Here is a 15892-nt window from a genome sequence, read left to right as displayed (position 1 = left end):
CACATCTTAAAGACCTATAAGAAGAACAACAAAGGAACCCTAAAGCAACCAGAAGGACAGAAATCACTAAAGTTAGGGCAGAAATAAATAACATTGAGAATAGGAAAACCATACAAAAGATCAATGAAAGTAAATGTTGGTTCTTCGAAAGAGTTAACAAAATCGACAAACCTCTAGCCAGACTCACAAAACAAAAAAGGGAGAAGACCCAAATATATTGGATAGTAAATGAAAGAGGAGATATCACAACAGACACCATAGAAATTCAACATATCATGTGAGGCTTCTATGAACAACTATATGCCACCAAGCTAGAGAACCTGGAAGAAATGGACAATTTCCTAGATACCTACCAACTTCCAAAACTAAGTAAAGAGGAAGTGGATAACATGAACAGACCCATCACCGCTAATGAAATAGAAACAGTTATCAAAAATCTACCCAAAAATAAAAGTCCTGGACCAGATGGTTTTACAAATGAATTCTATAAAACCTTCAAAGAAGAACTAATACCTCTACTTTTAAAAGTCTTCCAGAAGATTGAAGACACTGGAATACTCCCTGCCAGCTTCTATGAAGCCAACATCACCCTGATACCAAAAGCAGACAGGGACACAACCAAAAAAGAAAACTACAGACCAATATCTCTGATGAACATAGATGCGAAAATATTGAACAAAATTCTAGCCAACCAGATACAGCAGTATATCAAAAAGATTGTTCATCATGAACAAGTGGGGTTTATCCCAGGCATACAAGATTGGTTTAATATATGTAAATCAATCAATGTGATCCACCACATCAACAAAAGCAAGACCAAAAACCACATGGTCATATCAATAGATGCAGAGAAAGCCTTTGACAAAATACAACATCCCTTTATGATCAAAACACTACAAAAAACGGAATAGATGGAAAATTCCTGAAGATAGTGTAGTCTATATATGGCAAACCTACAGCCAACATCATACTCAATGGTGAAAAACTGGAAGCATTTCCACTCAGATCAGGTACTAGACAGGGCTGCCCACTATCACCATTACTATTCAACATAGTGTTGGAAGTTCTTGCCATAGCAATCAGGCAGGAGCAAGGAATTAAAGGGATACAGATTGGAAGAGAAGAAGTCAAACTCTCCTTATTTGCAGATGACATGATAGTATACATGGAAAAACCTAAGGAATCCAGCAAGAAGCTTTTGGAAATCATCAGGCAATACAGTAAGGTGTCAGGCTACAAAATTAACATTCAAAAGTCAGTGACATTCCTCTATGCAAACACTAAGTTAGAAGAAATTGAAATCCAGAAATCAATTCCTTTTACTATAGCAACAAAAACAATAAAATATCTAGGAGTAAACCTAACCAAAGAAGTGAAAGACTTGTATACTGAAAATTATGAGTCACTACTCAAAGAAATTGAAAAAGACACAAAGAAGTGGAAAGATATTCCATGTTCATGGGTTGGAAGAATTAACATCATCAAAATGAATATATTACCCAGAGCCATCTACAAATTTAATGCTATCCCCATCAAGATCCCAAGCACATTTTTTAGGAGAATAGAAAAAATGCTACAAATGTTTATCTGGAATCAGAAAAGACCTAGAATTGCCAAAACAGTCTTGAGAAAAAAGAACAGAACGGGAGGAATCACACTCCCAGTTCTCAAACTGTATTATAGGGCCATTGTCATCAAAACTGCTTGGTACTGGAACATGAATAGACACACTGACCAGTGGAATAGAATTGAGAGCCCAGAAATGAGGCCCCACACCTATGGACATCTAATCTTTGACAAAGGGGCCCAGACTATTACATGGGGAAAGCAGAGTCTCTTCAACAAATGGTGTTGAAAACAATGGGTTGAAACATGCAGAAGAATGAAACTGAATCACTATATTTCACCAAATACAAAAGTAAATTCCAAGTGGATCAAGGACTTGGATGTTAGACCACAAACTATCAAATACTTAGAGGAAAATATTGGCAGAACTCTTTTCTGCATAAATTTTAAAGACATTTTCTATTAAACTAATCCAATTACAAAGAAGACTAAGGCAAGTATAAACCTATGGGACTACATCAAATTAAAAAGCTTCTGCACAGCTAAAGAAACCACTACCCAAACCAAGAGACCCCTCACAGAATGGGAGAAGATCTTTACATGTCATACATCAGATAAGAGTTTAATAACCAATGTATATAAAGAGCTTGCCAGACTCAACAACAAGACAACAAATAACCCCATCCAAAAATGGGGGGAGGACTTGGACAGAATATTCACCACAGAAGAGATACAAAAGGCCAAGAAACACATGAAAAAATGCTCCAAGTCTCTGATTGTCAGAGAAATGCAAATCAAGAAAACAATGAGATATCACTTCACTCCTGTGAGAATGTCATACATCAGAAAAGGTAACAGCAGCAAATGCTGGAGAGGGTGTGGGGTCAAAGGAACCCTCCTGCACTGCTGGTGGAAATGTCAATTGGTCCAGCCTCTGTGGAGAACAGTCTGGAGAACTCTCAGAAAGCTAGAAATGGACCTACCCTACGACCCTGCAATTCCTCTCCTGGGGATATATCCTAAGGAACTCAACACATCCATCCAAAAAGATCTGTGTACACATATGTTCTTGGCAGCACAATTTGTAATAGCCAAAACCTGAAAGCAACCCAGGTGTCCAACAACAGATGAGTGGCTGAGCAAGTTGTGGTATATATACACAATGGAATACTACTCCGCTGTAAAAAATGGTGACTTCACTGTTTTCAGCCGATCTTGGATGGACCTTGAAAAAATCATGTTGAGTGAAATAAGTCAGAAACAGAAGGATGAATATGGGATGATCTCACTCTCAGGCAGAAGTTGAAAAACAAGATCAGAAAAGAAAACACAAGTAGAACCTGAAATGGAATTGGCATATTGCACCCAAGTAAAAGACTCTGGGGTGGGTGGGTGAGGAGAATACAGGTCCATGAAGGATGATAAATGACATAGCGGGGGTTGTATTGTTAAATGGGGAAACTGGGGAATGTTATACATGTATAAACTATTGTATTTACTGTTGAATGTAAAACATTAATTCTCTAATAAAGAAATAATTTTTTTCAAAAAATGAGGTCATCTCCTTTAAAAGCCTTATTTTCTACATATACATCTAGATGCTGCTCAGATGCCATATACCAATCATCAATTTCAATCTCAATTGATATCTAAAGCATAAAAAAGATGATCTTAGAAGTTAGGGTTCTTACTTATGAGTGACTTCATGTGTTGGACTCAAATCCCACTCACTATAAGTCACCTTAAATCACAGACGGAACCACCCTGGTAGTCCCTAGATTCCAGTAATTGGATTGAGAGTTGAGTTTGTGTTGGAACTTACATCATGACTTTGGCTTCTGCAATAAACTCATCCTCTGACATGGAGCCTTCTTTGATCATCTTGATGGCTACGTCATACTGGCCTCTCCATTTCCCATATTTCACGACCCCAAATTGTCCAGTCCCCAGCTCTTTGAGGAAGGTCAGGTCCTTTGGATCAATTTCCCATGATCCTAGAACATCAAGCCCTTAGTGTAATTCTTTATAAGCCATGTATGCACAATATTTCCTACAGTACATAAGAATCTCTACCAAAGTAGAAGCAGGCAACTAGTAAAAGGGGAAATTCTCAGGAGTACTAATTCATCTTTTCTCAGGTAAATCTCCAGGACAAGAAATTATTGGGAGAAATTTGTGAGCTTTAGATGCAAGTCAGTCATAAAGCAGGCAAATAATCTTGGTTGTAACCTCTTACAATCCCTTTGTGGGTTGGGGAAATGCTCAACTGGTAGAGCATATGGACATTCCGGATGCTGCATATAATAGAGTGGTGCTCTGGCTTCTCTCTCAATCTCAATCTCTCTCTCTCTCTGAAAATTTCTCTCATCTGTATAAATGAAATAATTTAAAATAGGTAATCTCTTTGTGTAAAGGGGGTGGGGTTAATACCATAGTGATGAATAGAAACTACACTTTTGGTTTCCAGCCTAATGCAGAACATACAGGTGCTGACATACAAGTATGTATATCTGAAACCTAAATAATGTTATAAGCCAATGTTATGATAGTTGAAGAGAGAGAAAACCCCTTTATGGATAATGCTTTTTCAATTTTATTTATTTTTAATTTTTTAAAAAAAATTATTCCCTTTTATTGCCCTTGCTATTCTATTGTTGTAGTTATTACTGTTGTTGATGTTATTATCACTGTTGGATAGGACAGAGAGAAATGGAGACAGGAGGAGAGGACAGAGGGGGGAGAGAAAGATAGACACCTACAGACCTGCTTCACCGCCTGTGAAGTGAATTCCCTACTAGTGGGGAGCCGGGGGCTCAAACTGGGATCCTTATGCCAGTCCTTTCATTTTGCGCCATGTGCACTTAACCCACTGCACTACTGCCCGACTCCCCAATTTTATTTTTAAAGGTCTAATTTATTAGAAAGAGAAAGAACCAGAGAATTATTCTGGCAAATGCAATGCTAGCACTTCAACCCAGTATCACTCAGTGCTCTACCCACTGTACCACCTCCCTACCCTGGCTGCTCAAACATACTTTATTATAAATCATTTTTTGAATATGTCTTGCAGTACCAGTCCTAGCCACCAGAGGGAGAAAGATCATTAAATAACGTTGGCTTTTATTTTATTTTATTTTAATCCCACCAGGGTTATTGCTTGGGTTCTGTGCTAGCACAATGTATCCACTGCTCCTGGTGTCCATTTTTCCTTTTTTTCTTTCTATTTTATTAAGTATGACAGAAAGAAATTGAGAGAGGAAGGGGAGGCAGAGGAGAGAGAGAGACACCTGCAGACCTTCCATGAAGTATGTGGGGAGTGGGGCCTCAAACCCAGTTCCTTGCATATGGTGCTGTCAACTGGGTGTGCCACTGCTCAAGCCCTTGTTTAGCTGTCTTAACAGGCAGCTGGTGAAAAACAGTGTGCCAGAGAGGACACAGTTGAGTCTGCCAGAGGTAGTCCTTGAATTTGACTGATTCACCCAACCCCAGAGAAATTAGTTACCATATCCCAGGCCCGCAGTGGAAGGTGCATTCTTGTTTTGCTGAGATACTGGGTACTTGAGCCTAGATATGAGTCCTGAAACACAGAAAGGGTCTTGCTGTAAATGTTTCACACATCCTCACTAAAATCCCGTTACTTCTGATGTTTATCTTTCTAGTGCACACTGAGTCCCAGAGCATTTTCACAGACCCAAAGTCTTATAGAAACTTCTCTCACAAATGAGTTTGCAGGGACAAAAAAAGAAAGAAAATCTTAACTGAAATACAATTCCCAACTAAATACTTCTCCAACACCCAACTCAAACATAACTAACTCACATTTTACCATCTCAATGAAACTTTTTCCACCTGTTCATACTCTAACCAATTTATTTTCTTCCCTAGGAGTCTACACTGCTTAAATATTGTCTCCTGATGCTTTATAATTTCTATGTTCTTAAACAGCGGGGATCTTGGTTAATATTTTTCTTGTGTTCTCCTCTAATACCGAGGAAATTGCTGAATGCATACTAGGAACTCAATGAATAGTTGCTGACTAATCACCACTCTCTCCTGATGCCTTTCCTTAAGCACTGGGTATCAGTCATCAAATAAGTCAGTCCCTAGTAGTAGAAAGTCTTTGACCTCGTTTTTATTTGATATCTATTCAGCAACTTATGGGGTTACTTTCACATCTATTTGGCACTGCCTTCTGAGGCTTATATTCCCCTTCACTGCCTCCTCCTGGATTGATTCTACTAGTGATTGTCATATCCTTAGCTGATGTCCCTGCTACTCACCTGCTGAGTTGTGCTGATGGTAGTTAATGAGCTCGGGAATGGTGCTGAAAAGGTGCTTCTCAGCCAGATAGTACTGGCTCTGAGGTGTGGAACACACAACATAATGGCGTATCACCCCTTGAGGGTCACTGAAAAAAGGTGGATATTGAGTCACTAACATGGAATTCAGGGTCACCAGGACCCCAATAGTGAAGTGGGAGTTTTGTGTTTTGTTTATGTTTTTTATAATATCCATTTGTCACTTTATGTTTTTAATTTAACATTTTCCCAAGCCATTTAAAAATATGATTAATAGTGGTTTACAAGATTAAAAGATTATAGGACATAGTTCCCCACCACACCCACCATAAAAGCTCTGTGCCCCGACTTTCCCAATGATAACCACTAGAGTTCTCAACAAGTCTCAGAGAGAATTTGTTTGCTTCCTTTTTCTTCTTTCTTTCTTTCTTTTTCATGAGACAAGATACGAGTTTAAGGGACAGATGAAGCAAGAGGGGAACACCATTATGGAGAGCGGGGGTGGGGGGCACGAGGCCCTATCGTTTGTCCCCAGGGTCTTGGGACAGTAGCACTCACCCTATAGATTTAGCAAACACCGACACAGTATATTTTCCAGCTTTGCTGGAGTCTCTGACAATGAAACCGCCTTCTTTTCCCTGAAACAACAAAAATAATCTAACCATAAGGATTTTCTCACACCTACATCCTACCTGCCCAAATCCTAAAGAAACTAGAACTAGCCTCCTGGTTCCATTATAAAGTTTTATATTTGAGCTGTAGATTCATTGCCTTTGACAGAGAGAAATGCAACATGACATGGTGGCCTTGACAAGGCCTTACCTGGAGGTAAGGAGCTGTAGCAAGCCCTCAAATCAGAATCCTGGATGGATGTGCAAGGGGAATGCTGTTTGCTTGTGATTGCACACTTACCTCTTGCTTCAGCAATTGCTCAGCTTGACTCCGAGTCATATGTTTGGAATACCACCTGTAAATAGAGAGTGCAGGGGTGGCTCCCAGGCATGGCCCAATTGGTTCAGAGGTTAGAGCACCCAGCAGGACTCACCCATGCCAATGATTTAGCCAGTTCACCCAAATGCTATTACATTTCTATCACATGCAGAGCAAACTGAGCCCACCTCCCAAAGCCCAGGTGGCACTGAAAGTCTTATAAATGAAGAGTTGAGGGAAAAGACAAACCTTGGAGGGCATTAGGGACCAGAGACAGGGCACTCAAGGACAACCCACATCCATAGTTGAGGAAAAAGAATAGGATGGAACTTGAAGAACTCATACTAAGTGAGATAAGCTAGAAAAAGAAGAATGAATTCTAGATGGTCTCACTAGAGGTGGAACTTAAAACACACAGAAGAAAGAAAGAAAGAAAGAAAGAAAGAAAGAAAGAAAGAAAGAAAGAAAGAAAGAAAGAAAGAAAGAGGCAAAACATGGTCTAGGTATAGTATGTTGCATTAAGGGCTGGGATAGAGGGAGGAAGTTGGGTGGACACTGGACCCAGTGCATCATGATGGAGGAGGACTTAAAATGGTGGTGGGAGTGGTGTGCAGACACCTAACATGGAAAGATAGGAAACTGTAGCCAACTGTCTTGCAAGTCATTATTTCCCTAGTAAAATTGTGTTTTGTTTTGTTTTTTAACAACGGCAGAAGTTTATCATTTTCACTCTTCCAAATGCTTTCTATCGGGTTGTCAGTTTTTTCCCCCTTCAGTGTGCTTCTGCTGCATTGTGGGTATAGGGCATTGTGACCTCTCCAGTTCTTAAAAGCAGAAGATGTTTGGGGGCGAGAATAAGACACATATACTCACTCACTCAGGGAAGTGTATCATTTAACCTAATTGATACTGTTTGGTGTTTGTTTTGTTTTGTGTTTGTCAGAACTTCACCACTCCAGGCTGCCAGAGAGAGACAGAGAGACAGAGAGACAGAGATACAGAGAGAGGGAAAGGGAAGGGAAGAGAGAGAAAGAGAGGGAGAAGAGGGAAAGATACCACAGCATAAAGCTTCCTCAAACGTGGTGGGGTCCGTGCTCAAACCAGGGTCATACATATGGAAAAACAGGCTCATTCTACAGGTTAGTTATCCTATCAGGCTGGCACTGATTTTATTCTACTATTATTCCCTTCAATGCAGTGAGGGGGGGCAGACTCAGACCTGGGTTATGCACATGACCGAGCAACACACTATCCAAATTAGCTACTTGGCTTGCACTGACACTGATTTTAGTATCTTAAAATGTGTTCATATATCAATATAAAAAGGCATATACCACATTTCATTCCTTCTAGCAGAGCATGCACCAAGCTTACAAGGGTACTTACTCATACATTTCTATGGAGTCTTCTGCTTCAGTGACATAGTTGCTAGGAATATAACCTTCTTGCCTATAGAGGAATGAAAAAGTGATAGATCATCCAGCACTCCCTTTCCTGGGAAAGGCATCCCTATGTCTTTATCCTGGGCTTAAAATCAATCTCACATGCAGATATCCTCCTTCAAAGAGGATCAGACAGATGATACAGGACTAAGCCAGTGATGTGTGTAGTTTATGCAAAAGTGGCAGAAGTGGGGTGACATGTGCACCACAACAAGTGGGCCAGCCCTTCCAGACTTTGAGATATGGGCCATGTGCAGAGATGCCCTCAGGGGAATTCTTGGAGGCAGAGCACATCCACTCTGGTGTGGGAAGGACAATTTCTTTTTCTCTTCTTTTTTTTTTAAATTTTTATTTATAAAAAGGAAACACTGACAAAAATCTAGGATAAGAGGGGTACAACTCCACACAATTCCTACCACCAGAACTCCGTATCCCATCCCCTCCCCCTGATAACTTTCCTATTCTTTAACCCTCTGGGAGTATGGACCCAGAGAAAGGACAATTTATAATGAGAGTAGGGGAATTACAATGCAGGATTGTGCAGGTGTGGCTAATGGTAAGGCATAAGAATCTGGAATGGCTAGTGTGGACTCACCCATTTTTATCTCGTGCTCGCCACCAGGGTAAGTTGCTCTCCTCCAGGATAAAGTATGCTTCGCCCTTCCGTAGCTGGAGGTCATTGGCATTCATTGGCATGTAATCATAAAGGGCTACTACCTTCTTCAGTTCACTTGTGGAGACCTGAGCGGCTGTTGGCTCAGGGGGGAGTGGTTTTTTCAAGATCTGAGTAGTTTGGGGGAAAAAAAGGGGGGTAAACAAAATTCTTGTAAAGCAACATTTCCTCAAGAAGGTAATCTGTTTAAACACAGCACACACACCCCATGATAGGGTCAACAGGGGGCTCACCCTATAGAGCAAGGACCCCCCAGGTTCCAGTCCTAGGCTACTACATAAAAAAAGGAATCCACTAAATTCCTCAGAATATCAGTTTGTTTGTTTTTTAATGTTTTTAAAATGTATTTATATTTTTTCATTTACTAGGACAGAGAGAAATGGAGAGGGGAAGAAGAAGTAGAGATGATGAGCCAATTGTAGTCCTGCAGGTGGGAATCAGTGGTCTGAACCTGGGTCCTTGGGCATGGTAATGTGTGTGCTAAGCTGTGCACCACTGCCAGGTCCCATTCAATTTACCTGTTTATAAAATGAAGATAGTAATTCCAGCCATGTTAACTCACAATAAATGAATTTTCGAGGCCACAAAAAGTAATCCCAAATCAAATTTTAATGGAAAATATTAGTGGTAGATGCTAGATAATGGGCATACAGCCATCAATTTATTATTTTTATATTTATTTATTTATTCTCTTTTCTTTCCCTTGTTTTATTGTTATTATTGATGTCGTTGTTGTTGGATAGGACAGAGAGAAATGGAGAGAGGAGGGGAAGACAGAGATAGGGAGAGCAAGACAGACACCTGCAGACCTGCTTCACCACTTCTGAAGCGACTCCCTTACTGGTGGGGAGCCAAGGGCTCGAACTGGGATCTTTATGCCGGTCCTTGTGCTTTGCGCCACGTGCTACTGCCCGACTCCCTCAGTTTACTTTTTGAAAATATTTTTCATTAAAAAATAAAGAGAGTAGAAACAGCAGAATGGTTATGCAAAAGACTTTCACGCCTTAGGCACCAGAGGTTACAAGTTTAATCCCTTGCACTACCATAAGCCAGAATCAAGCAGTGTTCCGGTAACTAACAACAACAATTATAATAATAATACTTTGCAGCCATGGAGTTGGCACAGTGGGTAGTGTATGACCTTTGAGCATGAGATCCTGAGTTTGATCACCGATATCATACCTGCAAGAGTAACGCTCTAATTTGTTTTCTCACTCTCTCGTTTACATCAGGGTGATCACTGGGACTCCCTGCCCGTTTGACAAGTTCACTGCTTGTAGTGGTGATTATATATATATATATAGCAATGGATAGAAAGAAAGATACACACCTACGGCGCTGCTCCACACACTTGCAGTCCCTTCCAGAGCAAGTGGAGACTCCAACTCAGGACCTTGCTAATGGTAACAGTATGCTCTTCTACTGGGTGTGCTACCACCTGGCCCTCTCCCTTCCTCTCCCTCTCTAGTAAATAAATATATTAAAGTACATAAAAGCAGGCTTTGTTGGGCAGGGATAGGTAGCATAATGGTTATGCAAACAGATTGTTGTGCCTGAGGCTTCAAAGTCCCAGGTTCAATCCCCCGTATCACTGTAAACCAGAGCTGATGTGGTAAAAAAGAAAAAAGAACGGGAGTCGGGCTGTAGCACAGAGGGTTAAGCGCAGGTAGTGCAAAGCACAAGGATCGGCATAAGGCTCCTGGTTTGAGCCCCCAGCTCCCCACCTGGGGGCTCCCCACCTGGGGGCTCCCCACCTGCAGAGGAATCGCTTCACAAGCTGTGAAGCAGGTCTGCAGGTGTCTGTCTTTCTCTCTGTCTTCCCCCTCCTCTCTTTATTTCTCTCTGTCCTATCCAACAACGATGGCAACAATAATAACTACAATAATAAAACAAGGGCAACAAAAGGGAATAAATAAAATAAAATAAAAAGAAAGAAAGAAAAGAAAGAAAGAAAAGAAGAAAAAGATTTTATCAAAGGACCTGGAGTTGCTTAGTCTGTTTATTGTCGTCCCTGAGCTCTCACTGCTCCAGGCCAACTTAAAAAAAAAAAAAAAGCAGGCTTTGTTTTGTTTTAAGCAGGTGATTGGTCAAATGGTTGCCAAGAGCTTCTCAACTGATCTCCATATTTCCACAGAAGGCATCCTAAATAGGACAAATCTGCTCAGCGCTGGCTTATGGTGGAGCAGAGGATTGAACCTGGGATCTCAGAGCCTCAGGCATGAGAGTCTATTTGCATAACCATTATGCTATCTCACCCACACTAATAAATAAAATATTTTAAAAAGAATATCATGGTTTGATAAGTGCATAAACAATTGGACTCTCAAACACCAGTTTCAAGCATGGTCTCTGGCAGTGCATGTGCCAGAGTGATATCTGTTTCTATTTCTCTGGATCCCCGTCTCTCTCATAAATAAGTCAATAAAATCATTTTTTAAAAAGAATACCAGTCGTGGTCCAGGAGGTGGCACAGTGGATGAAGCATTGAACTCTCAAGCATGAGGTCCTGGGTTCAATCCCTGGCAGCACAGGTACCAGAGTGATGTCTGATTCTTTCTCTTCTCCTGTATTTCTCATTAATAAATAAAATCTTTTAAAAATAAAAAATAAAGAACAATACCAGTCAACACATCTCCAAGGAGATCCTAAGACTCTGGTGTGTTTTCTGGGTAAAGCTGCAAACTTTCTACCTACACAGGTGTAGTACCAAACTTCTCTGTATACCTGGTCCTCCTCAGGTGTCGGGGGAAGAGGTTTTTTTGTTTTTCGGTGAGAACTCCCAGGTTTTAAGCCTGCAAAATAAGAGACCAGTGATAACATATATCACAGGCAAGAGCCTGGGGGCAGCTTTGGTCAGGGGTCTTGCTTTAAAGCATGCTACTATTAGCCAAGGTAGGAAGAGTCTGGGTGGATACAGACTCATGCCAGGTCACACAGCTTGGAGAAGTAGAGCACTTCCCATCTTTGGTCTCCTCTACTTCCCTCTGCCAAAATCCTTTGTGCAGTGGTCAAAGTATACAACCTTAAAGACTTGCCCTGGGATTTGACAGACCCTTGAGAGAGCTGTAGATTGAGTTAAAGGAGGAAGAAATTATATCAGTCAGATCTCTTACTTCCATTCCTGTTCTCCAAAATCTGACAGCCCATGGCATTCTTGGCTGTCTGAGAGCAGCAGAGATATTGCCCGTCAATCCAGAAGCAAGGGTGGTATTTCTGTACCAGATCACTGTTGTATCGAATGACTGTAACAAAAGAGAGGAGAAAGATTGTACCTGACATGAGGGACACTTGCATTGTTTTCCTCTTTGAAATGCCTAGTGAGCTTCATACAACTTGCCTGTTCCTTAGCTACCTGAAGGAAAGCAGACATCAGCTGGCTTACATGTCTGGCCCTTGCAGAGTTCCTGCACAGTTCTCTCTTCAGTGATCTGCAATGATAACTGTCTCCTGATTAATGATAAGAATATCTGGTATCTCCAGAGCCCAAGAACATAAATAACATTATCTTTGTTTTCCTAGTAGCCATTACAACCTTCCTGTAGTTAAGTAGGTGTAGTTTCTGGTATTCTTTTCCAAGCAAGACAATCTATCCAAGCCCAACCTTCTCTTCAGATCTCAATATAGTTATGCCAGCTCTCTCAAACATGGTGAATGAACCCACTATACATTCTTCAAGGAGTGTGGCAAGCACCAGCCCCACAAACTGACACAGTGGAAGAGTAAGAATACTTTGTATGCCCAGGAAAGGCAAAATTATGACAGTAAACAAGGTGGTAGTGGTGGGCAGACTAAACTAATTTAAAGAAAGAGGCAAAAACTATGAAGAAGATAGTGCTAAGGCTGGGAAGCTAGCATAATGCTTATGCAAAAGATTCCAAGATCCCAGGTTCAAGTCCCAGGTTCAATCCCTAGCACCACCATACCATGGGTTGAGCAGTGTTACCTCTCTCTCTCTCTCTCTCTCTTCCTCTCTCATATAAATAAATTTCTTTTAAAATTTGTGCTGGGGCATGAATAGATTGAGTGATCCCAACTGCAGATCTAACTAGTAGAATGATGACTATTAACAAATGCAAGAACCAGGAAGATATAAAGGTCTATTGATCCAGTTGTAAGCTTCATCTTTTTACTATGAAGATAGTAAAATCTTGAAGTTATGTGCTCTCTCTCTCCATATATATGTGTGTGTGTGTGTGTGTGTGTGTGTGTGTGTGTGTGTGTGTGTATACACACACACATTTCAATGTCACAGCAACTTGAGTAAACTGTCTGTTAGGTGTTTTTTTTTTACCTCAGAAATTCTACTTTACTTTTTTAATATTATCTTTATTTATTGGCTAGAGTCAGTCAGAAATTGAAAGGGAAGGGGGAGATAGAGAGGAAGAGAGACAGAGAAATACCTGAAACCCTGCTTTACCTCTTGAAAAGCTTTCCCCCTTCAGGTGGGGACTCGGGGCTCAAACCCAGGTCATTGAGCACTGTACCATGTGTGCTCAACCAGGTGCCCCACCACCCAGCCCCCTATTTTACTTTTTTATTTTAATTTTTTAATTTTTATTTTTTTATAATTTTTTAAAATATTTATTTATTCCCTTTTGTTGCCCTTGTTGTTTTATTGTTGTAGTTATTATTATTGTTGTCGTCGTTGTTGGATAGGACAGAGAGAAATGGAGAGAGGAGGGGAAGACAGAGAGGAGGAGAGAAAGACACCTGCAGACCTGCTTCACCGCCTGTGAAGCGACTCCCCTGCAGGTGGGGTAATTTTTTAATTTTTATTTATAAAATGGAAACACTGACAAGACCATAGGATAAGAGAGAGCACTGGTGATGCAGGGGATTGAATTTGGGACCTTGAATCCTTAGGCATGAAAGTCTGTTTGCAAAATGATTATGTCATCTGCATCACCCCCATCACTTTAGAAATTCTATTTAGGAGCCACATGCATGAAAGTGTTTTTGCATAAGCATTATGCTATCTCACCCACACTAATAAATAAGATATTTTTTAAAAAGAATACTATGGTGGGGGTTGGGCTGTAGCGCAGCAGGTTAAGCACATATGGCGCAAAATTTGAGGACCTGCTTAAGGATCCCAGTTCGAGCCCCCGGCTCTCCACCTGCAGGAGAGTCGCTTTACAAGTGGTGAAGCAGGTCTGCAGGTGTCTATCTTTCTCTCCCTATCTCTGTCTTCCCCTCCTTTCTCCATTTCTCTCTGTCGTATCCGGCAACAACAACATCAATAACAATAGTAATAATAGCCACAACAATGATAAAAACAATAAGGGCAACAACAAAGGAAAATAAATAAATATATTTTTTTTATAAAAAGAATACTATGGTTTTAGCAGTGCATAAATAATTGAACTCTCAATACAGGTTCTTCAGAGGACCTAGTGGGGGTTGTATTGTTATATGGAAAACTGAGATGTTGTTTTCGACAGGCTATGTTGTTTTCGCTGGGCTGGCTTCACGGGCAGGCAACAGACGACCAGGGACTCATGGTTGAGCTGTAGGCAGTATCTTTTTATTCATGCAGGACGCAGCACAATCTAAGCCAAGCTAAGTTAAACTCAAGTACTGTAAAACTCACAATGCTGTCTTTATATGTACTTGCCAAGTAGGGTGGAAATAGGATGTGACATAGAGAGGGTGGAGAGAAAAGTGACTGGTGAAAATCAGAGTGTGACAAGGAGGGGATTAGGGTGTGACAAGGAGGGGGGGTGGAGCAAAAACATATCATGAAACAGTGGGGATTGAACCGATGCCCTGGAGGGAGGTGCTTGTTAACAGCGGTTATGTAAATAGAATGAAGTGGTTATGTAAATAGAACAGTGTTAAGCAGGGGGGATTTAAACCAAATGAAACAGAAGGGGTCTCATGCATACCAACACTGAGAAATGTTATGCATGCACAAACTATTGTATTTACTATTGAATGTAAAACATTAATTCTCCAATAAAGATATTAAAATGAATAAATAATAAATAAACAAATAAAGAAATAATTGAACTCTCAAGCATGACTTTCAAGCATGGTCTCTGGCAGTGCATTGCCAAAGTGATACCTGTTTCTATTTCTCTCGATCCTACTGTCTCTGTCATAAATGAGTAAATAAAATTATATTTAAAAAAAGAATACCAATTAGCACAGACAAGCTGCAAGGGGATCCTAAGATTTTGATGTGTTTTCAAGATAAGGCTGCAAAATTTCTACATACACAGGTGCAGTACCTAACTTCTCTGTATACTTGGCCTCCCTCAGGTGTCAGGGCAAGAGGCTTTTTGTTTTCAGGTAATTTTTACCTTATAAATTCTACTTTACTTTTTTTTAACAGAGCACTGCTGGTGCAGGGATTGAACCTGGGACCTCGGAGTCTCAGGCATGAGAGTCTGTTTGCAGAACAATTATGCTATCTACCTCAACCATTACTTTGGAAATTCTACACCAGGCTTTTTGTGTTCATAGAAGACCCTACAGAGGGGAGATGAGGGACAAGTAAAGATGGTTCTGTCTCTAGAATAAATATAGTTCCATCTTTTCCAGGGTCACCAAAGTAGGCTGAGCTTCTTGTGAGTGATAAACAGAGAAACTCCCCTTGTCTCATGAAGTTATGAGGCTCAAATGATCTCCCAGTAGCCAAAGTACTTTGCAAAAATAAATTGTTTTTAGATAGGAAATTTGCTGCTATTGTTTTTTATATTTGTTTATTTACCCTTTTGTTGCCCTTGTTGCTTTTTATTGTTGTTATTGCTGTCGTTGTTGTTAGATAGGATGGAGAGAGGAGAGGAAGACAGAGAGGGGAGAGAAAGATAGCCACCTACAGACCTACTTCACCACCTATGAAGCGACCTGCAGGTAGGGAACCGGTGGCTCCACCCAGGATCCTTAAGCCTGTCCTTGTGCTTCACACCACGTGGCCAAAACTTGCTGCGCTACCGCCCAACTCCTGCTGCTATTGTTTTTAATATCACAGACAATGAAGT

At 40.7% G+C, this 15892-nt stretch overlaps 1 protein-coding gene across 3 annotated transcripts in view; it reads right to left on the bottom strand.

The window, feature by feature from the left end:
• BTK (Bruton tyrosine kinase) overlaps positions 1-15892 on the bottom strand; it is a 64107-nt gene that overhangs the window by 15260 nt on the left and 32955 nt on the right. For all 3 annotated transcript variants that reach the window (XM_060183274.1, XM_007537929.3, XM_060183275.1), the window contains 9 exons: positions 12023-12151; positions 11634-11701; positions 8832-9019; positions 8181-8243; positions 6777-6831; positions 6423-6502; positions 5847-5974; positions 5069-5143; positions 3389-3560 (listed from right to left, as the gene is read on the bottom strand). In XM_060183274.1, coding sequence (XP_060039257.1) covers positions 3389-3560; positions 5069-5143; positions 5847-5974; positions 6423-6502; positions 6777-6831; positions 8181-8243; positions 8832-9019; positions 11634-11701; positions 12023-12151 — 958 coding nt within the window. The remainder of the gene's footprint in view (positions 1-3388; positions 3561-5068; positions 5144-5846; positions 5975-6422; positions 6503-6776; positions 6832-8180; positions 8244-8831; positions 9020-11633; positions 11702-12022; positions 12152-15892) is intronic.

Source organism: Erinaceus europaeus, chromosome X, assembly GCF_950295315.1.
Source record: "Erinaceus europaeus chromosome X, mEriEur2.1, whole genome shotgun sequence".
NCBI classification, from domain to species: Eukaryota; Metazoa; Chordata; class Mammalia; order Eulipotyphla; family Erinaceidae; genus Erinaceus; species Erinaceus europaeus.
This window is presented reverse-complemented; position numbering and strand designations above follow the sequence as displayed.